At 34.7% G+C, this 24,408-nt stretch overlaps 1 protein-coding gene across 1 annotated transcript; it reads left to right on the top strand.

Annotated features, from left to right (window-relative positions):
• Positions 1-21,252: 21,252 nt before the first annotated feature.
• LOC131148797 (indole-3-acetic acid-amido synthetase GH3.6-like) lies at positions 21,253-23,883 on the top strand. The gene is made up of 3 exons (XM_058098722.1): positions 21,253-21,648; positions 21,741-22,669; positions 23,073-23,883. The coding sequence occupies exons 1-3, from the start codon at positions 21,356-21,358 to the stop codon at positions 23,657-23,659; spliced, it is 1,809 nt and encodes a 602-aa protein (XP_057954705.1). The 5' UTR covers positions 21,253-21,355; the 3' UTR covers positions 23,660-23,883.
• The last annotated feature ends 525 nt before the right edge of the window (positions 23,884-24,408 follow it).

The raw sequence follows: 24,408 nt of genomic DNA, 5'->3' as shown, positions 1-24,408 counted from the left end.
TGAGAATTGGCGCTTAGTAAGCTATTTGTATGAGGGACTTACATCTAGAGAGCGCCAATTTGTGGAGATGATGTGTAATGGTGAGTTCTTTCCAAAAAGATCCTGATGAGACCATAGACTACCTCAATAAGCTTCCTAAAAAAGCTCACACTTGGACTGCATCTAGTGCTATTGAGAGCACAAATAGGTCACAACCTATAAGAAACCCAAATGGTGGTGGAATTTACCATCTTAGGGAAGAGGATAACCTAAAGGCTAAGGTTGAGATGCTCACTAAGGAGCTAGAGGTGTTAAAGACTAAAGACTTAAAGCCAACACATGTGGCTAATCATGCAAAATCTTTTGGACTATGTTTTGAGTGTGGCGGGGTAGATCACCTCACCTAAGAGTGTCCCACATTTTATGAGATGAGAGGAATGTATGAGGAACAATTTAATGCCTAAGGTATGTCCAAGAAACCTTTTACACCTTTCTCTTGTACATATAATATGGGGTGGCTCAATCACCCCAATTTTAGTTGGAAGTATGAAAACCAACCGCCTACACAACCCTTTAGATCATATCATGCACCATATCATGCACCTTCATCTTCTAGGAGTCCTTTAGAAGACACTTTGCATGCTTTTATTGAGGCACAGGGTAAGACTAACCAAAAGTTTGAATCTTTGATTACACATGTTGTTGAAGAAAACAAGGAGACAAAGAGCCAAGTGTCCAAATTGAAGAGCTCCTTGAGTGTAAATGAGCGAGGTAAGTTCCCATCTCAAACTCAGTCTGCACCCCATAGTCAACACATGGTGCAAGATGATTTGAAGGATGTGAATGTCATTGTGACACAAAGTGGTAAGTCATTATACATCCCAACAACGAAAAAATCAGATGATGTGGAAAAGAATCAAGATAGTAACGATGTCGAGCTGCCCAAGGAACCTGAGGTTACAGAGAGTCCTTTTAAGGTACCATTCCCTAAAGCTTTAAAATCAAGCAAGAAAACTCTGGATCCTAACAATGAGATCCTAGAGAATCTAAGGCAGGCAGGTAAAAATCGATTTTCCTCTTTTGCATGTGATTAAACAAGTTCCTACTTATGTAAAAGTTTTCAAGGATTTGTGTATAGTTAAAAGGAAGCACCATATGAAGAAAACAACATTCCTAAAAAAACAAGTCAGTTCTTTAATTGAGCAGTAGATTCACCCCAAGTACAAAGATTTTGGTTGCCCAACCATTGCATGCAGCATTAGAAATTATGAGTTTGGGCAAGCTTTACTAGATTTAGGAGTTGGCATGAATGTAATGCCATATTCTATTTATTTGCAGTTGGGGTTGGGAGAAATCAAACCAACCACTATGGTATTGCAATTGGCTAATAGATGTTCTAATTCAAATTGACAAATTTTATTATCCCGTTGATTTCCTAATCCTTGACACTAGCTCTACTGTTGATACTACTTCTATAATTCCTTTGATTTTAGGTAGGCCTTTCCTTGCCACTGCTAATGCTCTTATTAATTGCAGGAATGGACTCATAAAGCTGTCTTTTGGAAACATGACTCTCGAGGTGAATATCTTCCATATTGCAAAACAGCTAGAAGATGATGATGAGGGCCACTAGACACACATGGTTGACTCACTCAAGGATAGGGGAGTTTTTATAGCCCATGATTTTGATCCCCTTGATTATTTTTTTTGTTAATTCTGAGTTTGATTATATCAGTAATCCATCTGATGTAGTTGATATTTGTGCTATTTTCTTTATAGAACTTAGAATTATGGCACTCGGGCATGGCAACCAAAGTTTGATGAGTCGCTTGAGAAAGGTGAAAAACAAATTCCTTCAAGTGTGGAAGCACCCAAGGTTGAACTGAAGCCACTGCCTAAGGGTTTGAAGCATACTTTCCTTGGTTCTAGGTGATACTTTTCCTATTATTATCTCATCAGAGAATTGTCTGAGTCTCAAGGTGAGAAATTAATTCGGACCCTAAGTGAGCATAAGTCAACCTTAGGTTGGAGCATTGTAGATAAAAAAAAAAGGTATTAGTCCCCTGGTCTGCTCTCATATAATTAATTTGGAGGAAGGAACTAACCCTCGTAAAGACCCCCAGCGTAGTCTTAATCTCACTATGAAATAAGTGGTGAAGAATGAAGTGTTGAAACTATTAGATGCAGGAATCATATATCCTATTGCTACTATTAAATGGGCAAGTCATACATAGGTTGTTCCTAAAAGGTCAAGCGTTACTATGGTGAAGAATGACCTAGGAGAGTTAGTCCCTACAAAACTTGTGATTGGGTGGCAGATGTGCATTAATTAGAGAAAATTGAATGCTACCACCCGGAAAGACCATTTTCCTATTCCTTTTATTGATTAAATTCTTAAGCGAGTGGCTAGACATCAGTTCTATTGTTTCTTGGATGGTTATTCTGGTTATTATCAAATTGAAATTGCATTAGAAGACCAGGATAAAATCACTTTCACTTGTCCTTTTGGTACTTATGCCTTTCTTAGAATGCCATTTGGATTGTATAATGCACCTATTACTTTTCAACGTTGCATGATGAGCATTTTTAGTGACATGGTTGAAAATTGCATGGAAGTTTTTAAGGATGACTTGATTGTTTTTGGATCTTCTTTTGATGCATGCTTATTGAATTTTTAGAGAGTGTTGACTCATTGTGAGGAGGAGGAATTGGTTTTGAATTGGGAAGAATGCCACTTTATGGTACCTTTAGGTATTGTCTTATGGCATATTATTTTTTCTAGGGGCATAGAGGTTGATCAATCTAAAATTGAATTAATATATGAGTTGCCCACACCTAGGATAGTAAAGGATGTGAGATCCTTTCTTGGTCATGCGATCTTTTATAGGAGGTTCATACAAAATTTTTCCACCATATCTAGACCACTATGTGACCTCCTAGCTAAATATGCCCCATTTGAGTGGACACAAGCTTGTCAAGAGGCCTTTAAAACACTAATTGGCAACCTTGCCTCACCACCCATAATGCAACCACCTGATTGGACTTTACCATTTGAGATCATGTGTGATGCTAGTGATTTTGATATAGGTGTTGTTCTTGGGCAGCAAAGGGAGGGGAAGCCTTTTGTCATTTACTATCCTAGTAGAACTCTAAATGGTGCTCAAATGAATTACTCCACTACTGAAAAAGAGTTCCTAGTTGTAGTGTTTGCTTTGGATAAATTTGGTGCTTGCTTGATTGGTTCTGCTATTATTATTTTCACAGATCATGCATCCCTAAAGTACCTTCTTACAAAGAAGGATGCTAAGGTGCAACTAATACGATGGATTTTACTTTTTTAGGAATTTGATGTCACTGTCAAATACAAAAAAGGAGTGGCGAACGTAGTGGCTGACCACCTCTCAAGGCTCACATTTGAGGAAACCTCTAACCACCTGCCAATCAAGGATGATTTTCCTTATGAGCATTTATTTTTTATTACGTCTCTACCATGGTTTGCTCATATTGTGAATTATTTGGCTGCAGGTGAGATACTAGTGGATTGGAGCACTCAAGACAAGAGGAACTTCATGAATGAGGTACGAAAGTTCTATTCGGATTACCCTTTTCTTTTCAAATACTGCCATGACCAAATTTTAAAGCATTGCATCCCTAATGAAGAGATTGCTAGCTTCTTAGAATTTTGTCACTCCTAAGCTTGTAAGGGCCACTTTTCAATGAAGAAAACCACTCTAAATATTCTGCAGTGTGGATTTTATTGGCCCACCTTGTTTAAGGATACAAACATTTATTGTTGCTCATGTGAAAAGTGTCAAAAGTTTGGAGTTATGTCACATCGTAATATGATGCCCTTAAAGCCAATTTTAGTGATTGAAATTTTTTATTGTTGGGGCATTGATTTTATGGGTCCATTTCCTCCTTCTTTTGCATATCAATATATTATTGTGGCATAAAATTACGCGTCGAAATAGGTAGAGGCAGTAGCTTGTTGGAGCAATGATAATAGGATGGTAATTAAATTTCCCAAAGAGAATGTGTTATCTCGATTTGGTACGCCACGTGCTATCATTAGTGATTGGGGTACACATTTTTGCAATCGTTCTTTTTGAAGCTTTGATGAAAAAATATGGGGTGGTATGTAAGATCTCTACTTCCTACCACCCCCAAACAAGTGGACAGGTAGAACTTGCAAACAAGGAAATTAAGCAAATTTAAAAAAAAAAAAAAAAAAAAAAACTATCAACCCATATCACAAATATTGGTCTTTGAGATTAGTTGACGCACTTTGGGTCTATTGTATAGCTTTCAAAACTCCCTTAAGCATGTCACGTTATAGACTTTTTTTTGGAAAGCCTTGCTACTCACCTGTGGTGCTCAAGCATTGAGCTTATTGGGCCATCAAGCATTTCAATGTTTACATAAGAGAAGCAGGTAAGCTTTGATCTTTTTGTTGACTCTATCAGTCCAATCCTATTTTGATAATAACAAACCACTTGGTATTTGATCTATGCATTGAGAATGTCAATAGGAACATTACTTAGCATGCATGGAAGGTGATGAAATCATGGAAGCCACGAGGATTAAAGCATATATATATATACATAACCTGGAAGAATTAATGGAACTAAAAGAGTAGAAGAATGAAGATGCAAGCGTCAAGTTCAAGATTGTCATGGGAATGAGTATTTAGAATTGATGTATGTGCATATTTTATATGATATAACTAGAAGCTCAAAATATACCCTGCACATGCATCTCATGAAAACCTTCTAAGGTTAAACATGGACTTGGAGAACTTATTTTGAACCCCGAAAATTTTTTATAAGAGATTAAAACAAGAGAGCTTAAATGATTTTGAAAACTAAGCTGAAAATTCTGAAGTTGGTTTGCCATGACGACTGAGGAGTACCCTCAAAAGTCTGAAGATACAACCTTAGACGATAGAAGTTTTACTTCAGATGTCTGAAGAATTTCCTCAGAAGACTAAAGAATTAATTTAGTCATCTAAAGATTTAATTGCTAAAACATAGAACAGGCAGAATACCTTTAAACGTCAGAACTTTAAGTTCAATCATCTGAACTGGGACTCTAGAAGACTGAACCCACAGTTCAATTGTTTGACCCTGTGTCCACACTATATTTTTCAGTACATTAAGGAACATAACACGTTTGAACCTGAATGCTTAGTCGTCTGAACCTATGGGAACTTTAAAATTTTGAACTTTAGCGAAAAAACACGTGGGTTATTCACTTGATCAAATTGATCCAATGGTCAAGACTTATCCTAAGGCCGAGATTACTTATATAAACAACCTTTAAATCCTATTGCCTCACTTTTTGCATATGATTAAGGAGCTTTGAACATTCTTGCACATCTCTTGAGAATCTTTGAATACTATTGCTAAGAATCATTGCCTGTACTACAAAGAACATACTTTTACTTGGGCATTCGCATATTCAAGATCTAAGCAAATACACACGCAACTTCTACTAAATCTAGGTTCGATCTTGAGGTTTGGAAAAACAGTTTATCGAGCTTTCAATTTTTTACTAATCGATCATCTTCTCCATTATTTCTTTATTGAAAATATTTTTGGGAGCAAGAAACTAATTTTTCCATAGTTATTTATTTGAAAACATCTTTTGGGAATAGCTTTCTAAAGTTTGAATCCTTGTGATATTCAATGTTGTATTTTTATTCAAAGAGATCTATCTTATTTGTGCAAAAAGTATTTGAAAAATATTATTTAAATCTTTGAAATATTCAAAGTCATATTTTTATTCAAAGATTTAATCGTACGAGTTATTTGATAGCAAGAACTTAGATCTGCATAATACCCAAAGACTTTTCCATCTCACAAACCTATTCTTGAATATTCATTTTGAGAGATTGATCTTGACTTATTATTTATATATACTTTTGTGAAAGATCATTACTTAAGAAAAGTTTTTGTTTAAAAATTAAAATCTTGAAGAAAGTTTTAAATATATCTTCATTCAAAGATTTGCTATTTGATTAGTATAAGAATTATTTGATTGCAAATACTAAGAGCATCCAAATACATATTCTTGAGGGATATTATTTTTGAAACATAGTGTTTAAATCTTTGTAATATTCAAAGTCGTATATTTATTCAAAGATTAAACTTTACAGATTATTGATAGCTTGAATATAGATCTGTGCATTATTAAAGATTATTTTTTAAAGGATCTTATTTTCTAATCTTGCACAAAGTATTTTGAAAGCAAACCATACGTTTCTCCAAAACATTTATTTATAAAATCATTTTTGGGAGATATCAATTTAAAGGATTAATTTTTGAAGCATATCATTCATATAATGATTACATCGTTACATACATACTGAGCTTCAAGTTTTATCTTATGAATATGTGTTAGGAATTGTTAATTTACTCATTAGCTTGTTCATAAGCATTTGAGTGTTCAGTAATTTTATCAATCTATTATATTGACAATTCGGGTTGTGAACTGGGAAGGAGGAAGTTGTGCCTCTCGTAAGCAGCGGAGTAGGAGGAAGTTGTGCCTCTTGTAAGCAACTGCGTAGGAGGAAGTTGTGCCTCTTATAAGCAGTGAAGTAGGAGGAAGTTGTGCCTCTTGTTAGAAATGGATTTGTAACGGGAAGCTCAATCCCAGTTAAAGGAGCGGATTAGTGCAATCCTTAGGGGTTTTTCCCAAGGCAAGGATGTTGGTCGGGTTTGGCCGAACCTCATTAAAAATTTGGTGTCTGCGCTCTCTCTCTATATCTTTATATTTTCGCACTTATATTCATATTATACCTGTTGTGCATGCTTTAAATATTGGTATATATGAATACCCAAAATACGTGAGAATGATTGGATAACACTGAACTAATTGAGATATCCACTGATTAAATCAATTAAGTTGTATAATACTGAAATCGGTGTATATCCAAGTTTGTACTTGTATGTTTGGGTTTTCAATTAAGGATTGAAGTACCGAAATATTTTTAAATACCCAATTCACCCCTTCTTGGGATTACACCTAAATTAACAATTAGTATCAGAGCCTCGTTACATAGACTTAAATGTTTTTGTAGAAACATCACGATGGCTTATGTTGGTGTATCCTCGTTTTGTGAGGAAAAATTCTCTACAAGCCCTCCAATGTTTTATGGTGAAAATTTCACCAATTTGAAACTAAGAATGACTGTTTTTATCAAATCAGTGGATTGGAGGACTTGGAGAGTAATTATTGAAGGGAATTTTATACCCATGAAAATTGTCAATAATGTTGAAATTCCAAAGTTAGAAAATGAGTATAATAAAAATGACATGAAATTGATGCAAGTAAATTTTAGTGCAATGAATATTCTATTTCTTGCCTTAGATACTAATGTCTTTCATGAAATTAAATCATGTCAAAGTGCTAAGGATATATGGGAAGAACTTGATTGGATATTTGGAGCGACCAAAGGAAAGAAGTCCACCACTTGGTAAAATTCATACTCAAATAATCAGGGAAAATTGTGGCCTGATTGCATTAGTTGATGAAAATGTACACTTTATTCATTCTACTTCTCATAATGATTCTCAAAATAATTCATTCAATGATTGTGATACATCTTGTGATAATTCTAGTAGTGAATATTATGATGAATCTGATAATGATAACATGCCATTTTATGAGGAACTACAAAAGGGATCTGCTAAGGCTTATAAAATTTTAACAAAGATGTCTAAATAGAAAATAATGTTGGAAAATGAAAATAAAGACAACAGTTAGAAGATTTTAGAGAGTCTCATACTTCTTGGGAAAAAGAAAACATTGAAAGGGAATTAGAAATTAAAAGATTAGTAACCAAGAATGAGGCATCACTGAAAGATTTAGAATAAAAAATTAGTGTTGAAAAAGAAAAGGATTTGAAAATCATGAAATTAGAAAACAAGAATGATATGATGGCAAAAGAGATGAAAGAGTAAAGATCCAAAATTTTGAGTGATAATGCAAAAGATCTTCAAATTTCTGAACTTGAATGTAAAGCAAACAAAATGACCGATGAATTTGTAAAATTACAAGTTGTTTGCAAAGGCTTAAAGAATTTAAAAATTCAAGACCTAGAAAGAAAGATAGATGATGAAGCTGAGATCATCCGGGCACATTAAATTTGATTGTCCTTTTAAAAAGAAAGGTGTGAAACCTAAACAGGTTTGAAGAGTCAAAGAAAAATGGGTACCAAAAACGAACCCCAAAAACTCCTCCTTAGACTTTAGGATTGAGAATTTAGTGGAGTAAGCCACATAAACAAAAGGGGTCTTGATGACTAATAGGCTTGGGGAATAGTATATGCTTCAAATATAAAATCTCAGTATATGTATTTACTACACTATTATTATACTAAGAATCCTACAAGAAAGTTAAGTCAAAATGATTCCTTTAAGCAATATATCTAATCTGACTACTTAATCTATATATATATATATATCACAATGATTGGGTAAGATATAAAAAAATTGGTTAAAGCATGCTAACTTCGAATTGTTAAAAGTAAAAAATTGAAGGCATAACTAGTTAAAATATCAGGAACCTTATATCTTTACAATGAGTAACATAAATTATGACATTGAAGAATAAATCCACATCCAAATGGATAAGGTAACTACGCCTGGTAGATAATTTTTATTGCTTAACTCACAATTAAATATTTAAATATTAAGTTAAGCAGATCATGTCCAATGCATGAGTATGAGCCTTAGGAAATAAATCATATATTAAACATCATCTAATCCTAAACTCATTCTTGGAGCCTCAATTAGTTAAATCAGTCATCCCTCTAGCCACAAGAATTAATAATCATATATGCCATATCTATCAACTGCACATTAAAAGATATCCTATTATAATCAAATTAGTGGAATTCTCTAAGGAATCCAAATGGTCTATCAAGACATTTTAATATATATTCCCTTTGTGCTTAAAATGTAAAATTCCCAAATTTTGATTTGTGATTAAGTCATTTCCTCCACAAGAAATCTTTACCATACCACGATCACATACGGTAAAGAACCATCTATTCTTGGCTCGTACCCTTGATTAAAATTAAGGACATACTTATAAGGTGCCATCCAATAATTGGATAATCAGAAATACCTAAAGAGCAGTATTCAAAAATCAATATTCTGTCAAATTGCTCTTTGCCTAAGTAGTTGGATATATTCGCTTCCACGAAATATTTTGAATATTGTCCACTCATAATGAATATTCTTCTGAACTTAATGATAAATTAATTGTTAAGAGTAATTGTCAAATCTCACTTCAGAAGCTTTCAAACTTCAAGTCAAATCTATTATAAGCTTTTGAATATGTCAAATGGCTAAGTTAGTTGCAATAGTTTTTAATCTATATGAAAATTCAAATGACAAGGAAACCTACGCGTTGAGATTCATAAGAAAAGAAGTGATATAGGCTTATAACCCTGAAGAAGAATCATTTATGACCTTTCGATCCTCTAAGCTAAAGTATGTAAAGTGAAGTATAAATCATTCAAAATCTTAGAACACTCGGCTAAACTGGTGAAGAATGATTAAAATAAAAAGGCATAAGAATATGATAAGTGCATAACTGAAGGGGAGTAAATTAACTTGAAAATACTATGGCTCTGAAAAATAAGCATAATCATATTTAGTATCATATTTTGTATGTACATCTAGTATCAAATCATGAATGGTATGTGTACATTCTTTTGTGCATATTTGATACAACTTGTTAACCACATGAATTTTTTTTAAACTATACTAAATAAATTGCATGCTTGAAAATATTTAGGGGAGCTGAGCTCCATTCATAGAGAAAGAGCATAAAGAACTCATGTGCATCATCGTATTGCTATAGTTGGTCTAAAATACTTTATAATGAGTGTTTATATGACTTTGAACTTTTAGTGAAATTAATCCTTGATAAGTATAAGCATTTCATTTCATCTACACAAGTATTCAAATTCATAGGGGGAGCATCTGGAAGTTATTTCCTATCTTATTATGCTTACCAATATTTCTTTTGCTTAGATGTACAGTGAACTTTCTGTGGCATGCACTCAATTATGATGATCCTATTGAATACTCTAAATGAAAAATATATTGTTTTATCACAAGTTTCTTAAGTTAACCATATGATCTTGTTTTTAAAATGCATTGATATAATTAGGATCTGTGTGGTTAGTCTTTTTGGTTATAATTCTTTTCGGAGTGTACTTAAAGCAAAAATCTAGAGCACAATTTGTTTTGAAGATTCAAAAGGTGAGAGATATATACTAGAGTAAATTTTGTATGAGAACTAAAGGGAGAGAGAAATTTTTTTTTTTTTTTTTAGATAAAAAGGGGAAGAGATAATTTTTTTTTAATTGCAAAAATGGGGAGAGTTTTTCTGAGTTAAAATAAATATAGTAACCTAGAATTATATTAGATTACATAATTCAAGGGGAGCAACATTAATTAATCTTCACAATTGGTTAGAAATTTCAAATTTGGCTCATTTGTTCACATATTTGATGTTAAACTCATACCATGATGATTGCATGTTAAATGACACATGTTGATCCTCACATAAACCTTTGAACTTTAAATGACTGCTTTGCTTATCCATGTTTATGCAAATTGACACATTGTGTATGTTCATATTGAAATTTAATTCAACAACACAGGTTTGCATTAGCAAGGGGGAGAAGTAAATAGAATAACACAGGGAGACGTATTTCACAGTACAATTTTGACATATAAAGGTTGCATATTTTTTTAAAAGAAGAGATATAATTATGTCAAAACATTTTTTTTATATACCTTTTTGTTGATGTCAAAATGGAGAGAAAAATATAAGGTTATAGAAAAAATAGTTTGCAAAAATAGTTTGCAAAAGTTTTTTATATGCAAAGGGAGAAAAGTACATAAGTACATGAGTTATACGTGCAAAACTATTGCCTATTTTACATTGTGTATGAGCATATTTCATATTGCTGAATTTTATATTGTGCATTATTTGAGGGGGAGCCTTGTTAGGCGTACCCTATTTTCTATTTTTTGCTTGTGTATTTGTCATCATAAAAAGAGGGGAGATTGTTGACTCTATGAGTCCAATCCTGTTTTGATAATGACAAATCACTGGTATTTGATCTGTGCATTGAGAATCTGAGCAGGAACATTACTTTGCATGCACGAAAGGTGATGAAGTCATGGAAACCACGAGGATTAAAGCATATATATATACATAACCTGGCACAATCCACGGAACAAAAAGAGTAGAAGAATGAAGATGCAAGCGTCAAGTTCAAGATCGCCATAGGAATGGGTATTTAGAATTGATGTATGTGTATATTTTATATGATATAGCTACAAGTTCAGAATATACCCTACACATGCATCTTATGAAAATCTTCTAGGGTTAAACATGGACTTAAAGAACTTATTTTGAATCTCAGAAAATGTTTTATAAGAGATTAAAGCAAGAGAGCTCAAATGATTTTTAAAAATAAACTAAAAATTCTTAAGTTGGTCTGCCCAGATGACTGAGTACCCTCTGAAGTCTGAAGATACAACCTCAAACGACTAAAGTTTTACTTCAGATGTCTAAAGAATTTCATCAAAAAATTGAAGAATTAGTTCAGTCAACTAACGATTTAATTGCTGAAACATAGAGCAAGTCGAACACCTTTAGACGTTTGAACTTTTGGTTTAGTCATCTGAACAGGTTCAAAAGACTGAACCCACAGTTCAATTGTCTAACTCTATGCTCAGACTATATTTCTCAATTCTTTAAGAAACATCATATGTCTGAACCCGAATGCTTAGTCGTCTGAACCTACAAGAACTTTAAAAATTTGAACTTTAGCGAGAAAACATGCAGATTATTCACTTGATCAAATTGAGCCAACGGTTGGGACATATCCAAAGGCCGAGATTACTTATATAAACAACTTTTAAACCCTAGTGCCTCACTTTTTGCATATGATTAAGGAGCTTTGAACATTCTTGCACATCTTTTGAGAAACTTTGAAACCTATTGCTAAGAATCATTGCCTGCACTGCAAAGAGCACACTTTTACTTGGGCATTTGCATATTCAAGATTTGAGCGAATACTCACGCAACTTCTACTAAATCTAGGTTTGATCTTGAGGTTTGGAAAAATAGTTTATTGAGCTTTCAATTTTTTATTAATCAATCATCTTCTCCATTATTCTTTTATTGAAAAATCTTTTTGGGAGCCAAAAACTTATTTTCCCATAGTTATTTATTTGAAAAATATTTTGGGAATAGCTTTCTAAAGTTTGAATACTTGTCATATTCAAAGTTGTATTTTTATTCAAAGAGATCTATCTTATTGGTTCAAAAAGTATTTGAAAAATATTACTTAAATCTTTGAAATATTTAAAGTCATATTTTTATTCAAAGATTTAATCGTATGAGTTATTTGATAGCAAGAATTTAGATCTGCATAATACTCAAAGACTTTTTCGTCTCACAAACCTATTCTTGAATAGTCATTTTAAGAGATTGATCTTGACTTATTATTTATATATACTTTTGTGAAAGATCACTACTTGAGAAAAGTTTTAGTTTAAAAACTAAAATCTTGAAGAAAGTTTTAAATATATCTTCATTCAAAGATTTTTTTTTTTATTAGTGTAAGAATTATTTGATTGCAAATACTAAGAGCATCCAAATACATATTCTTGAGGGATATTATTTTTGAAACATAGTGTTTAAATCTTTGTAATATTCAAAGTTGTATATTTATTCAAAGATTAAACTTTACAGATTATTGATAGCTTGAATATAGATCTGCGCATTATTAAAGATTATTTTTTAAAGGATCTTATTTTCTAATCTTGCACAAAGTATTTTGAAATCGAACCATACGTTTCTCCAAAACATTTATTTATAAAATCATTTTTGGGAGATATCAATTTAAAGGATTAATTTTTGAAGCATATCATTCATATAATGATTACATCGTTACATACATACTGAGCTTCAAGTTTTATCTTATGAATATGTGTTAGGAATTGTTAATTTACTCATTAGCTTGTTCATAAGCATTTGAGTGTTCAGTAATTTTATCAATCTATTATATTGACAGTTCGGGTTGTGAACTGGGAAGGAGGAAGTTGTGCCTCTCGTAAGCAGCGGAGTAGAAGGAAGTTGTGCCTCTTGTAAGCAGCTGAGTAGGAGGAAGTTGTACCTCTTGTAAGCAACGAAGTAGGAGGAAGTTGTGCCTCTTGTAAGAAATGGATTTGTAACGGAAAGCTCAATCCCAGTTAAAGGAGCGGATTAGTGCAATCCTTGGGGGTTTTTCTTAAGGCGAGGACGTAGGCCGGGTTTGGCCGAACCTCATTAAAAATTTAGTGTATGCGCTCTCTCTCTCTATATCTTTATATTTTTGCAGTTATATTCATATTATACATGTTGTGCATGCTTTAAATATTGGTATATATGAATATCTAAAATATGTATGAATAATTAGGTAACACTGAATTAATTGAGATATCCACTGATTAAATCAATTAAGTTGTATAATACTGAAATCGGTGTATATCCAAGTTGGTGCTTGTATGTTTATGTTTTCAATTAAGGATTGAAGTACGAAAATATTTTTAAATGCCCAATTCACCCCTCCCCCTCTTGGGATTACACCTAAATTAATACTTTTTAGTTGACCGAGTTAGAGAATTGAGAAATGATGCTTATGATAACTCTAGAATCTTTAAGGCTAAAATGAAAGCATTTCATGATAAAAATATTTTAAGAAAAATGTTTAAGCCTAATAATCGAGTGTTCTTATATGGTTCTAGACTCCACAAGCACCTAGGAAAACTTCGGTTTAGGTGAACCGGCCCTTTTGTAGTGAAGAATGTTTTTGCAAATGGGGTGGTAGAAATATAGGATCCTAAGGATGGTCGGATCTTTAAAGTAAATGGTCAACGCCTTAAAGTATTAATTGATAGGCAAGTTCCAAAAGTGGAAGACATTCCATTTGTGGATCCTGTAGAGACCCAAACCTGTATAAGTAGGATTCATCGACGAAGGATCACATTTGTCGACGAAGTCCTTCAGAACCTCATCGAAGAAATTCAGAGCCTCGCTGACGAGAGAATGCCGAGGGGTTTTGGGATGGTTCTCGGGAAATCCTCGTCGACAAAATTCAGGGTCTCGTCGATGATTTGTGTGGTGGATTCGTCAACGAAGACGCCGCCTCGTCGACAAATTTGACTGGGTCAAAGGCCCTATAAATATCCCATTTGAGTTGCTTAGGAGCTAAGTTTCTCCCAAAAGCTCTCTCTCTCTCTCTCTAACCTATGAATCTCTCTCTCTCTCTCTAGGATTCTTCGCCGTTCGTCGTCCATTTCCAAAAACGGAGGATACTGCATGAATCAGAAGAGAAATCATTTTTTTTTTCATATAGCCTCAAATCCGAGCCACTTTACAACCTCTTGTGTTAACCGTTCTGATCCTAAGGAAGATTTTGGAAAGAGTGGTGGAATTCTCATTTGTTAGTGTTCCTATCATAGGATCAATGTTTGCTTGTACATAATTTCCTAATTCCCAATGAGAGTGTGTGTACACCCATTGTCAACTCCATAGGGAGAATCCTCACACGAAACACTTTTATACCGCATGAGTTATGGAGTTGGACCTTTCTCTTGAGATGTTCTTGATGTTGCATGTGTCAGGGCTTCTGGTTAGATGGATATAATTTGGAACACACACACACACACACACACACTCCGTGGATTGCTTTAGGTGGATTTCTTGTGATAGGGTTATTGAATTCCTAAGATTGTTTTGATATGTGAATCTAGAAAATGTGAATTAATGGGCTATTTTATTATTTTCTTAGTCTTTTTCATCTCTTTTGCATAGATATTGCTAGGGACTAGCAATAAGCAAGTTAGGGGGTGTGATGAGTGTATGAAAGTGCTCTCTAAATACCCTATTATTGGACTAAAATGCTAAAATGTGAATAGAAATCATTGGAATTCATGTGTATTCTTGATATGAGATTCTATTTACTTTGGGATACTCCCAAGAAAATTTGTATGTTTAATTTCAGAGTTTTTAAAAGAGCAGGCTAGTCAAAGCATAGTCAAATTCAAAGGAGGACTGTCATGGGGTTTGAGACCAATTTGGATCAAGAAAAAAAAGCACAAAAGGAAATTGTAAGAAGTCCAAGTCCAAAATTCGCTAAGAGATAGCCTGGACATATATCCGTATTTTAATCCTAACTCTCTCATTTGATATCGAATTGGCGTGATACAAGTGGTTTTGGAGACAGCCTCGGAACTAAAGAATGATTAATCATTTTATTTGATTCCAATTGGAATTAGTTCTTCCTTAGGTCTTATGGGGTTTGCTTTGATGATAAGTCATATCATTTTCTTATCCAAGCCTCTAGCACCTTTTGCTAAACAAGTAAACCGAATGTGCCTTTTTCTTTTATAGAATAAGCAGATTTTGTATGTACGTGAAAGATTTAGCTTATTTATCCTTTCTTTTGCTAAATGAGGCAAAAGAGCTGGTATGGAAATTAAAAAGAGAACCCTTTTTGGAAAAATTATTTCTTTTAATTCTTAAGGGTTCCTTTGAAATATCCTTTTCGCTAGTAGGTTTGAAAACTTCAAGATAATCAATTTCTTTTTCTACACAAAAGGATTTTCAAGACCTTCACGATCTTCTTCTTTTCTAAGGTGGCATGATATTCTTTTAATTCTTTCAATTGATTTGCCACTTTCTTATTTTCATTCTTCAAAATTGTTTTCTATTTAGACATTTGAACTAGAAGCTTATGCATTTTAGATAAAGTACATTCTAGTTCTTTGTTAGAGAACATGTCATTATCATTAGACTTATTCCATGATTCATCATTGAATATATCATAATAACAATCAAATGAATCAATGCATACATCATTAACACTATTATTATCAGAAACAATAGAGCATTCATCATAAAGTTTATCACAGGTTTTGGCACAAGAATCATCACAATAAACATCACATGGATTAATACATGCATTATCATCAAAGCAATCATTAGAGGCAACTGATGATTCAACATATGATGTATCACAAAATTTAGCAACAAGATCATCTATAGAGGCTGAGATAGGATCATATACCTTTCTCTCTGTTAATGCAGTTGCCCTATTATTTACCACTTCCTGAGTGGTGGTCTCATTTGCCCAGGATTTTCCATATTTCTTTTCGAGTTCATCCAAAATTTCCTTTGCACTTGCACATGTCATAAATCTCAGGAAAAATATTAGAATCTAAAGCACAATAAAATAAATCCATGGCATATGAATTCGCATGCAGTAAATTAATATCAATTTCGTTAGCTGGCATACAAATTCCTTTGACAATCACCTGCTAGGCTCTCCAGTCCATTGATTTTATAAATATGCTCATTCTAATTTTTCAATGGTGTAATTTACACCAAAAAATACAAGAGACCTAGAAGATGAGTGTCCCTCACCGAATGGGGATACACCAAATTGAGTCATTGCGATCTTTTGCAAAAACGTTTAAGTCTAGTGCAACGAGGCTCTGGTACCAGTTTTTGGAATTTGTGTATTCCCAAGAGATGGGTGAATTGGGTATTTAAAAAATTTCTTCCTAGGTATAACTAGTCTAGCAGTAGTATACCACAACCTAGGGTCTGTCTAGAACATATACCAAATCAATATATAAATAGTATAATCAGAGTAATGAAAAATATCGTATATACATGTGCGAAAAATAAATTGCAGATAAATAAAGCTGACACCAGATATGATATCGAGGTTCAGCCAACACTACCTACGTTCCCGCCTCAAGCTCACAAGCAAGAGAATTCCACTATGGCTTGCTTAATGGGTGGTGCGGCACCTAAAACAACATCTTACCAGGATGGTGCACTTAGTTCTCCTAACCGGGTCTAAACCAGTTTGGTGCTCTCCTAATCAGGTCTGAGAAAGTTTGGGACTATTCATAGGGCTAGTCTCCCTCTTCTGACAACCGATTGGGAATAGAACAAATGTATATTTTTGTGCAATGAAATATACTTCTAATACAAGCATATGTGTACAACACTAAACGCAAATACACTCACGTATGATATGCAAATAAGCTCAATGTGAGAATGTGATTTTTACAAAAGTAATCTTTGAATAAATATGTGTATGATGAGTGCTCAAAGATTTTATGCCCAAATAATAAATTTTTCCAAAAAAATATTTTTATAAATAAAGTTCTGGAGAACCTAGGGTTTATGGCTCAAAAGTATTTTCACAAGTTCAAGCAAATGAGCCTTTGAATCTTGCAATGAGTGTGCAAGAATCACAAGCAAAGAAGTAGATTTTCTCCAAGGATATATATTAATGAATATATATATATGGAGAAAACTTTGATTTACTCTCAAAACTAAGATATGAAACGTGAATAAACTATGAGAGTTAAAACGATTTTGATTTGAAAAAAAAAATGCCCAATATATGTAAAGCACACTCTTTGGAAATCGATTTTTCAAAGTAATAATAAGAGAAGATGAAAAAATAGACTTGGGAAGATGAAAATAGGATATAACCATTTAAGAGAGTTTTTTGATTGATCATCTTACTAATTATGACTTATGAAGGGGCATATATAGAGTTTGGTGAAAATATAACCGTTAGGGACACTTTGGGTATTTTTAAAAATATATAATCATGTTTAATGAAAAATAACCCTACTTAACCGTGGTAAAAATCTAACCACCCTGAGAGGATCGGTCGACCATATTACTGTGTTCGGTCGACCGTGGCAATTTTGAACTAGAGATATAGTCGATCATCTCAAGGCGATTTTCAAACGCTTTGTTGGTTCGGTTGACCAAAACAAGTTCGGTTGACCATTTTCTAACGTTTGGTCGACCAAGGTAGTTTGAACTAATGGTTCGGTCGACCAAGTAGTTGGGCGTCAAGCACGTGTCAGTTCGGTCGGCCGTAAGGGTCACGTTCATTTTGGGACGGTCGACCACGCGAAATTAATATGTTAACTTCTGACTAGTCCTATCGACCATGGTAATTATAATGCCACAAGTTCGGTCAACCAAAGCTTTGACTTTGGTCAACTTCTAAGTTTGGTCGACCAAGGTCAAATGACCTTGCGATGATCGGTCGATCGAGGCAAACGAAATTCCTATTTTGCCCCTGATTTTGACCTCAACATAATTTTTCCTTAAATGTATGAGTACCGTTTTTAAGTGAGGGATTTTTCCATGAAATATTTTGTGTCCTATGGTCAGTCTATAGCATAGGCCTTTTAATTAAGCCCAATAAATCCAATGTCGGTCGACTGAAGTCAAAGTACCTATGGTCGTTTGATTCTCTATGGTCCAAATATGGCCTTTGAGCTCATTCATATCATGCATGTCATGCATTAATTATTACAGACCAAAATATAAACTAAATGCAATACAATAAAATTAAATGTCTTCTTCTAAATCTTTTGTTTTTCACTTCATGGAGTACGCCATGTGTATGTGCATTAAAATCCATCTTGGCCTCCATTACTCTTAATCCTTACGTGTGTGCTGAAATATGAACATGTTCACAAACTAAATACACACATAAGATACAGATGTTTTGTTAGCATCAAAATAGGGATCGGATTCGAAAAGCCAGCACGCTCAGTACTCAAGGATGAACAGTGATGTTCGGGTTTACATCTCCAGGTGTTACGGGGGAGGCGGGTTCCGATCTACAGGCCTGGGTGGAGTAGCGGTTATGCTTTTAGATTTCCAAAGTGGTGAATATTTGCCAAGGTGGAGATTGTTGGGGATGTGGTTCAAATTCAGAGCATATCACATGTACCGAAAAAAGTTACGTGACGTGAGGGATAAAGGGACAGAAGCAAGGTGCAACTAAGGAGGGCAAACCATTGATGGTTTCTGTCGGCACAAATTACGTATTTTCAAATCGGGGGCTTGTAGATTTAGCTTATTTGGAGGAGTTTCCTCCAAGGGATTACTACAGATGTAGTTTAGTTATACTAGAACTCTTCTGTATGCATTAGATTGTTATATAAACGTTATTATGTAACCCTAGATGGGATTAAGCTTTAAGTAAGTTTCAAAGATTGGAACCTTGACATTAATCATAGTGAAAACTAAAGTGTTGCTCCCGTGGACGTAGGCTATTGTCGAACCACGTAAATCTTGTGCGTTCTAGTTGTCTTCTTGATTCTTCATATTATTATTTGATTACTTATTGAGTATATTTCATCATTGAGTGATTGCATTAGTGGTTGTTGATTGGTTCGTGTTTGATTGTGTGCTTCTGCTACGCGTGTTCAAGTTGAACGAAAACGTCAACAAAGCATTATAAAAATTTGAAAAAATCAAAATTTGTGATTGGCAAAGATAAAAGCCAAAAGAGCCAAAATCCATTGGATAATATATTGTGTATAAATAGAAGAAGAAGAGAAGAAGACCCAACTAATACCAATTTATTTGTGTTCAATCTCTCTTTAAACCCTAATACCTTTAATTTCTAGCACTTTTAATTAATTCCTAGTACCCTTTAGTTACCTATAACAGTCTTCTTTCCTCTTTCACATTGGTGAATACCATTATCACTTGGTTTCAATGCATAACCATTCCACCTAAAGTTTTTGTAATAAAAGAGTTTATTTCTTCACCTATCTCATGCACGGTCATAAAAACAACAATTAACAAATTTGGAGCAATATTCAAAGTTGACATAATGAAACGATGTGACGGCCAAAGAAAAGGCTAAAGGGAGAAAATAATTGGGATAATATCTTGAGTATATAAATACAAGAAGAAAAAAAAAAACCCAACTAGTACCAACTTGTTTATTTTTAATCTATCTTTAAACTCTATAACCTTTAATTTCCAATGCCTCCAATTCTTTTATCACCCTTTAGTTTAGTAAAGATTATTTTTCTCTTGCAACTATACATTTAATTTAAACAGTGAATTTCTTGTACACTAGCCTAGATCTTCATTGCTACTTTTATTACTTTTGTTTTAAGACACCAATTTATTTATCTTTCTTGTCTCTTTAAATTCTAGTAGCTTTAATTTCCAACTCCTTTAATTTCGAGTACCCTTTAGTTCTCTATGACAGAATACTTGCCTTGCAATTGTCCTTCTAATTTGAGAAGTGAATTTCCCATGCAATAAACTAAATCTCCATTGATACCATTATCACTTTGTTTCGAATTATAACTGTTTTCCCATAAGGTTCAGTTGTAAAAAATCTTTATTTCTTCAACTATCGGAGTCCTCGAATCTCCTTTTTACCTAACCTCCCCAATTCTTATGCTGAAAATAATTGTTGGAAACACCAACCATGTTATATGTCTCTTCTTTAGGATGATTTAGGATATTTGAGTAATAATGTTGGGGACAAGATGCTTAAAATAAAATGAGATACATTACTATCAGAGGTCAAACCGTTAAAAAATTATACTTTTTTATCGCATGATAGCATTCTTATAATTGTAACTTATAATAGTCTAAAAACATACGGTATAAGTAACGCGGTTTTAATTAAACGACAAAAAAAAAAATGTATGTTGATTTCCTAGTTTTAAAAAAATAAAAGAAATCATTAAAGAAATGTCATTGTGTTTTACCTTTTCAACGAACTTTTAAAGTTTTGAAAAATGCAACAACTTTGCCTTCACATATTTATACCACCAATGGTGGAATATAGATTAAATATATTATATATATTGACCACCAAAAATGTTTGTTTTTTTTTTTTTCTCATAGCAGTAGACCAAAATACCATCTGAACATCCCTAATGTTTAGGATAACACTTTGTCCCAAAGCTAACTCAGCACTTGGTGTCGGCCGGCTTTGTAAAAATCGCGTATGATAAAAGCCACCTTTTTTAACCAAATTACGGAACCGGCTGCCGGGATTTTCAGCAGCACCCCACGCGGTACATGCGCGCATGTACCCGGCTCTTGTACTTACGGCGACTTTATCTCCCCCACACCACACCCCCTCCACCTTTTACGCCCATTGGAAACAGTGAACCCGGCCAGAGAGGCCACCCACACTCCCGGTTCCCGGTTTTATTACCTTTACCTCTGTTCAAGAAGTCAACACCCCGATGGTAATTTCCACGTTGACGATTTTGCCCTCGGTCTTCTACAGCGCGATGTGATCTTTGTATGCACTAGTGGGCTACAGACTTAACAACCACCCTCAATTTCGTCCCTCTATATATACGCCTTCATCTCCCCACCTTCTTTGCTGCACACAGACTTTTGTTAATCTCATTGAAGTTCTAACTGCAGTTTGTGTTTTCAGTGTGCGTCCCTTTTGATTGACACTTCAGAGCAATAAGAGCTAGATATGCCAGAGATCATGGGGGAAGATAAGAACAAGAAGGCTCTTCAGTTCATCGAAGACGTCACGGCTAATGCCGACGAAGTTCAGAAACGGGTTCTCGCCGAAATCCTCTCCCGCAGCGTCGACGTCGAGTACTTGCGCCGCCACGGCCTTAACGGCCGGACGGACCGCGAGACCTTCAAGAAGGTGGTGCCTGTGGTCACATACGAGGATCTTCGGCAGGACATTGAGCGCATCGCAAATGGCGATGCCTCGCCGATCCTTTGTTCGAAACCCATATCAGAGTTTTTGACTAGGTAGGCTGAAGCCACTTAATTACTGTTCTATTGTGGAAAACAGTTCTTAATTTTTTGTTATTGAAGGTGATTAATTTCTAATGCGTACGCAGCTCGGGAACGTCGGGCGGAGAGAGGAAACTGATGCCGGCAATAGAGGAGGAGCTGGGGAGGAGAGGCTTGCTTTACAGCCTGCTGATGCCTGTGATGAACCAGTTTGTTCCGGGCTTGGAAGATGGGAAAGGAATGTATTTTCTGTTCATAAAATCAGAAGCTCGGACTCCGGGAGGACTCGTCGCTCGACCTGTCTTAACAAGCTACTACAAGAGTTCAAATTTCAAAGACAGGCCTTATGACCCCTACACCAACTACACGAGTCCAAATGAGACAATTCTCTGTGCAGATTCTTACCAGAGCATGTACTCTCAGTTACTATGCGGCCTCTGCCAGAACCAGGAAGTACTCCGAGTCGGTGCGGTCTTCGCTTCGGGGTTCATTCGGGCCATCCGTTTTCTCGAGAAGCACTGGGCTCTCCTTTGCAACGACATTCGAACCGGAACCCTAGACAGCAGAATTTCTGACCCATCGGTGAGAGAATCAGTCGCGATGATCCTCAAACCGAACCCTAAGCTTGCGGACTTAATTGAGAAGGAATGCGGTGGGGAGTCCTGGAGAGGGATCATTCCTAGGCTGTGGCCCAACACAAAGTATATTGATGTTATTGTGACAGGAACCATGTCTCAGTATATTCCAACTCTCGATTACTACAGCAATGGCCTCCCACTGGTTTGCACCATGTATGCTTCTTCAGAGTGTTACTTTGGGTTGAACCTCAATCCTTTGTGCAAACCAAGCGAAGTCTCCTACACCCTCATTCCCACCATGGCCTATTTCGAGTTCTTGCCAGTGAATCGGAGAAATGGGTTCACCGATTCTGCCCCAAAACTGACGTCGCTGAGTGCGGAGGAGCAGCGGGAGTTGGTTGAGCTTGTGGATGTGAAACTCGGCGAAGAGTATGAGCTCGTCATCACCACTTATGCAGGTATATTTATGCATCACAAATTTAGAAAAAACGAAGCTTATTTTCTGGCCTCCTTAGAAGCATTGAAACTTGCCTACCATGTGCCTTTGCTCTATAGCTAGACTGTTTAACAAGTAAGTTTGTTCTTAAAAGGTATGTTGACAAAAAACTTTTTTTAAACATTGCATATGATTCAGCGAATGATACGCAATGTTTGCTTAGAAATGACACTTTTTTCTATGGTCAACTATTATATTTATTTCCAAAAAAATAACTTTTAATTATGAATTTGGATCAAAGATAATACTTACTTTGCTTAATGGAATAAGATATAAATGTAATAGTTTTTGTAGCTAGGTAGCATTCATGTTAAATTTGTCATGAAAAATATTTGAATAATCATAACTTTATTTTGACTTTACAGGTCTTTACCGTTATCGTGTTGGAGACATACTTCAAGTAGCTGGATTCAAGAACAAAGCACCCCAATTCAACTTCATGTGTCGAAAGAACGTTGTTCTGAGCATTGACTCCGATAAAACAGACGAAGTTGAGCTACAAAATGCAGTGAAGAATGCAGCTATCCATCTTGCCCCATTTGAGGCATCTCTCATAGAATACACAAGTTGTGTCGACACATCAACTATTCCAGGCCACTATGTTCTATATTGGGAAATAGGTCATGTTGGTGAAACCTCAATTCCCCCATCAGTGTTTGAGGATTGCTGCCTCACACTGGAAGAATCACTCAATAGTGTATACCGCCAAGGCCGGGTCTCGGATAAGTCAATCGGCCCTTTGGAGATAAAAGTAGTAGAGGGAGGCACATTTGACAAACTCATGGATTATGCCCTAAGCCAGGGTGCTTCAATAAACCAATACAAGGCACCTCGTTGTGTGAAATATGCACCCATCATTGAGCTTCTAAACTCTAGGGTTGCCTCAAACTATTTTAGTCCAAAATGCCCAAAATGGGTTCCAGGTCACAAGAAATGGTGCAACAATAGTTGAAGAGCTAGAGTTTGAACATGCAAGTGAAAGAATTATTGGTCATATCGAAGTAGAGATCGAGTAAATTACTTTTCCTTTTATAATGCTATAAATCCTATCTTTTTTCTTCTCTATGAATTTGTTAAACTGTTCAATTATGTGTGTATCTGGAAAAAAAAATGGCCTTCAAGAAAAAAAATTGCCATTGTGTTTTTTATATATATTTTATTAATCATTGTGTTGTAGCTCATACATCCATCTCAAGAATGTAAGTGGGATTTTTCTTAATTAAAATTGGCAAAATAGGAACAACACTAGCTCTGAATTAAGCACTGGTGAGTGTTAATATATAATTAATGCTTTTATATTTTAATTTAAAATTTATTATTGAATCTATAGTTAATTGACCATACTCTCCAATAGATAATGAAACACAAATTTCGTGTACAATATGCATGCTTCTTCAATAAGCAGATTTGTACCAGTATAACCAATGCAATTCGATATGATAGGATATTATAAGCTCAATGAAGATTGTATATAACTACTCTCAAGATAATGCAAGTAAAGCAATCATATTGTAAGAGTGTATGTGTATGGATCTTTGATTCAAAATAACAATATCAATTACAATCTTCAATATCAAAGATTTGAAATACCCAAGAAAAAATCTCGTAAATGTTTTTCAAAAGATAAGCACATGAGATATTTTGAAAACCAACTTGTCGAAAATATTTTCTTCACAACAAAGGACAAGCTCTTGAGTCTTA

The sequence above is a fragment of the Malania oleifera genome, chromosome 2 (genome assembly GCF_029873635.1).
Source record: "Malania oleifera isolate guangnan ecotype guangnan chromosome 2, ASM2987363v1, whole genome shotgun sequence".
Taxonomy (NCBI): Eukaryota; Viridiplantae; Streptophyta; class Magnoliopsida; order Santalales; family Ximeniaceae; genus Malania; species Malania oleifera.
The sequence above is the reverse complement of the archived record's forward strand: the minus strand, read 5'-3'. Positions and strand labels throughout refer to the sequence as shown.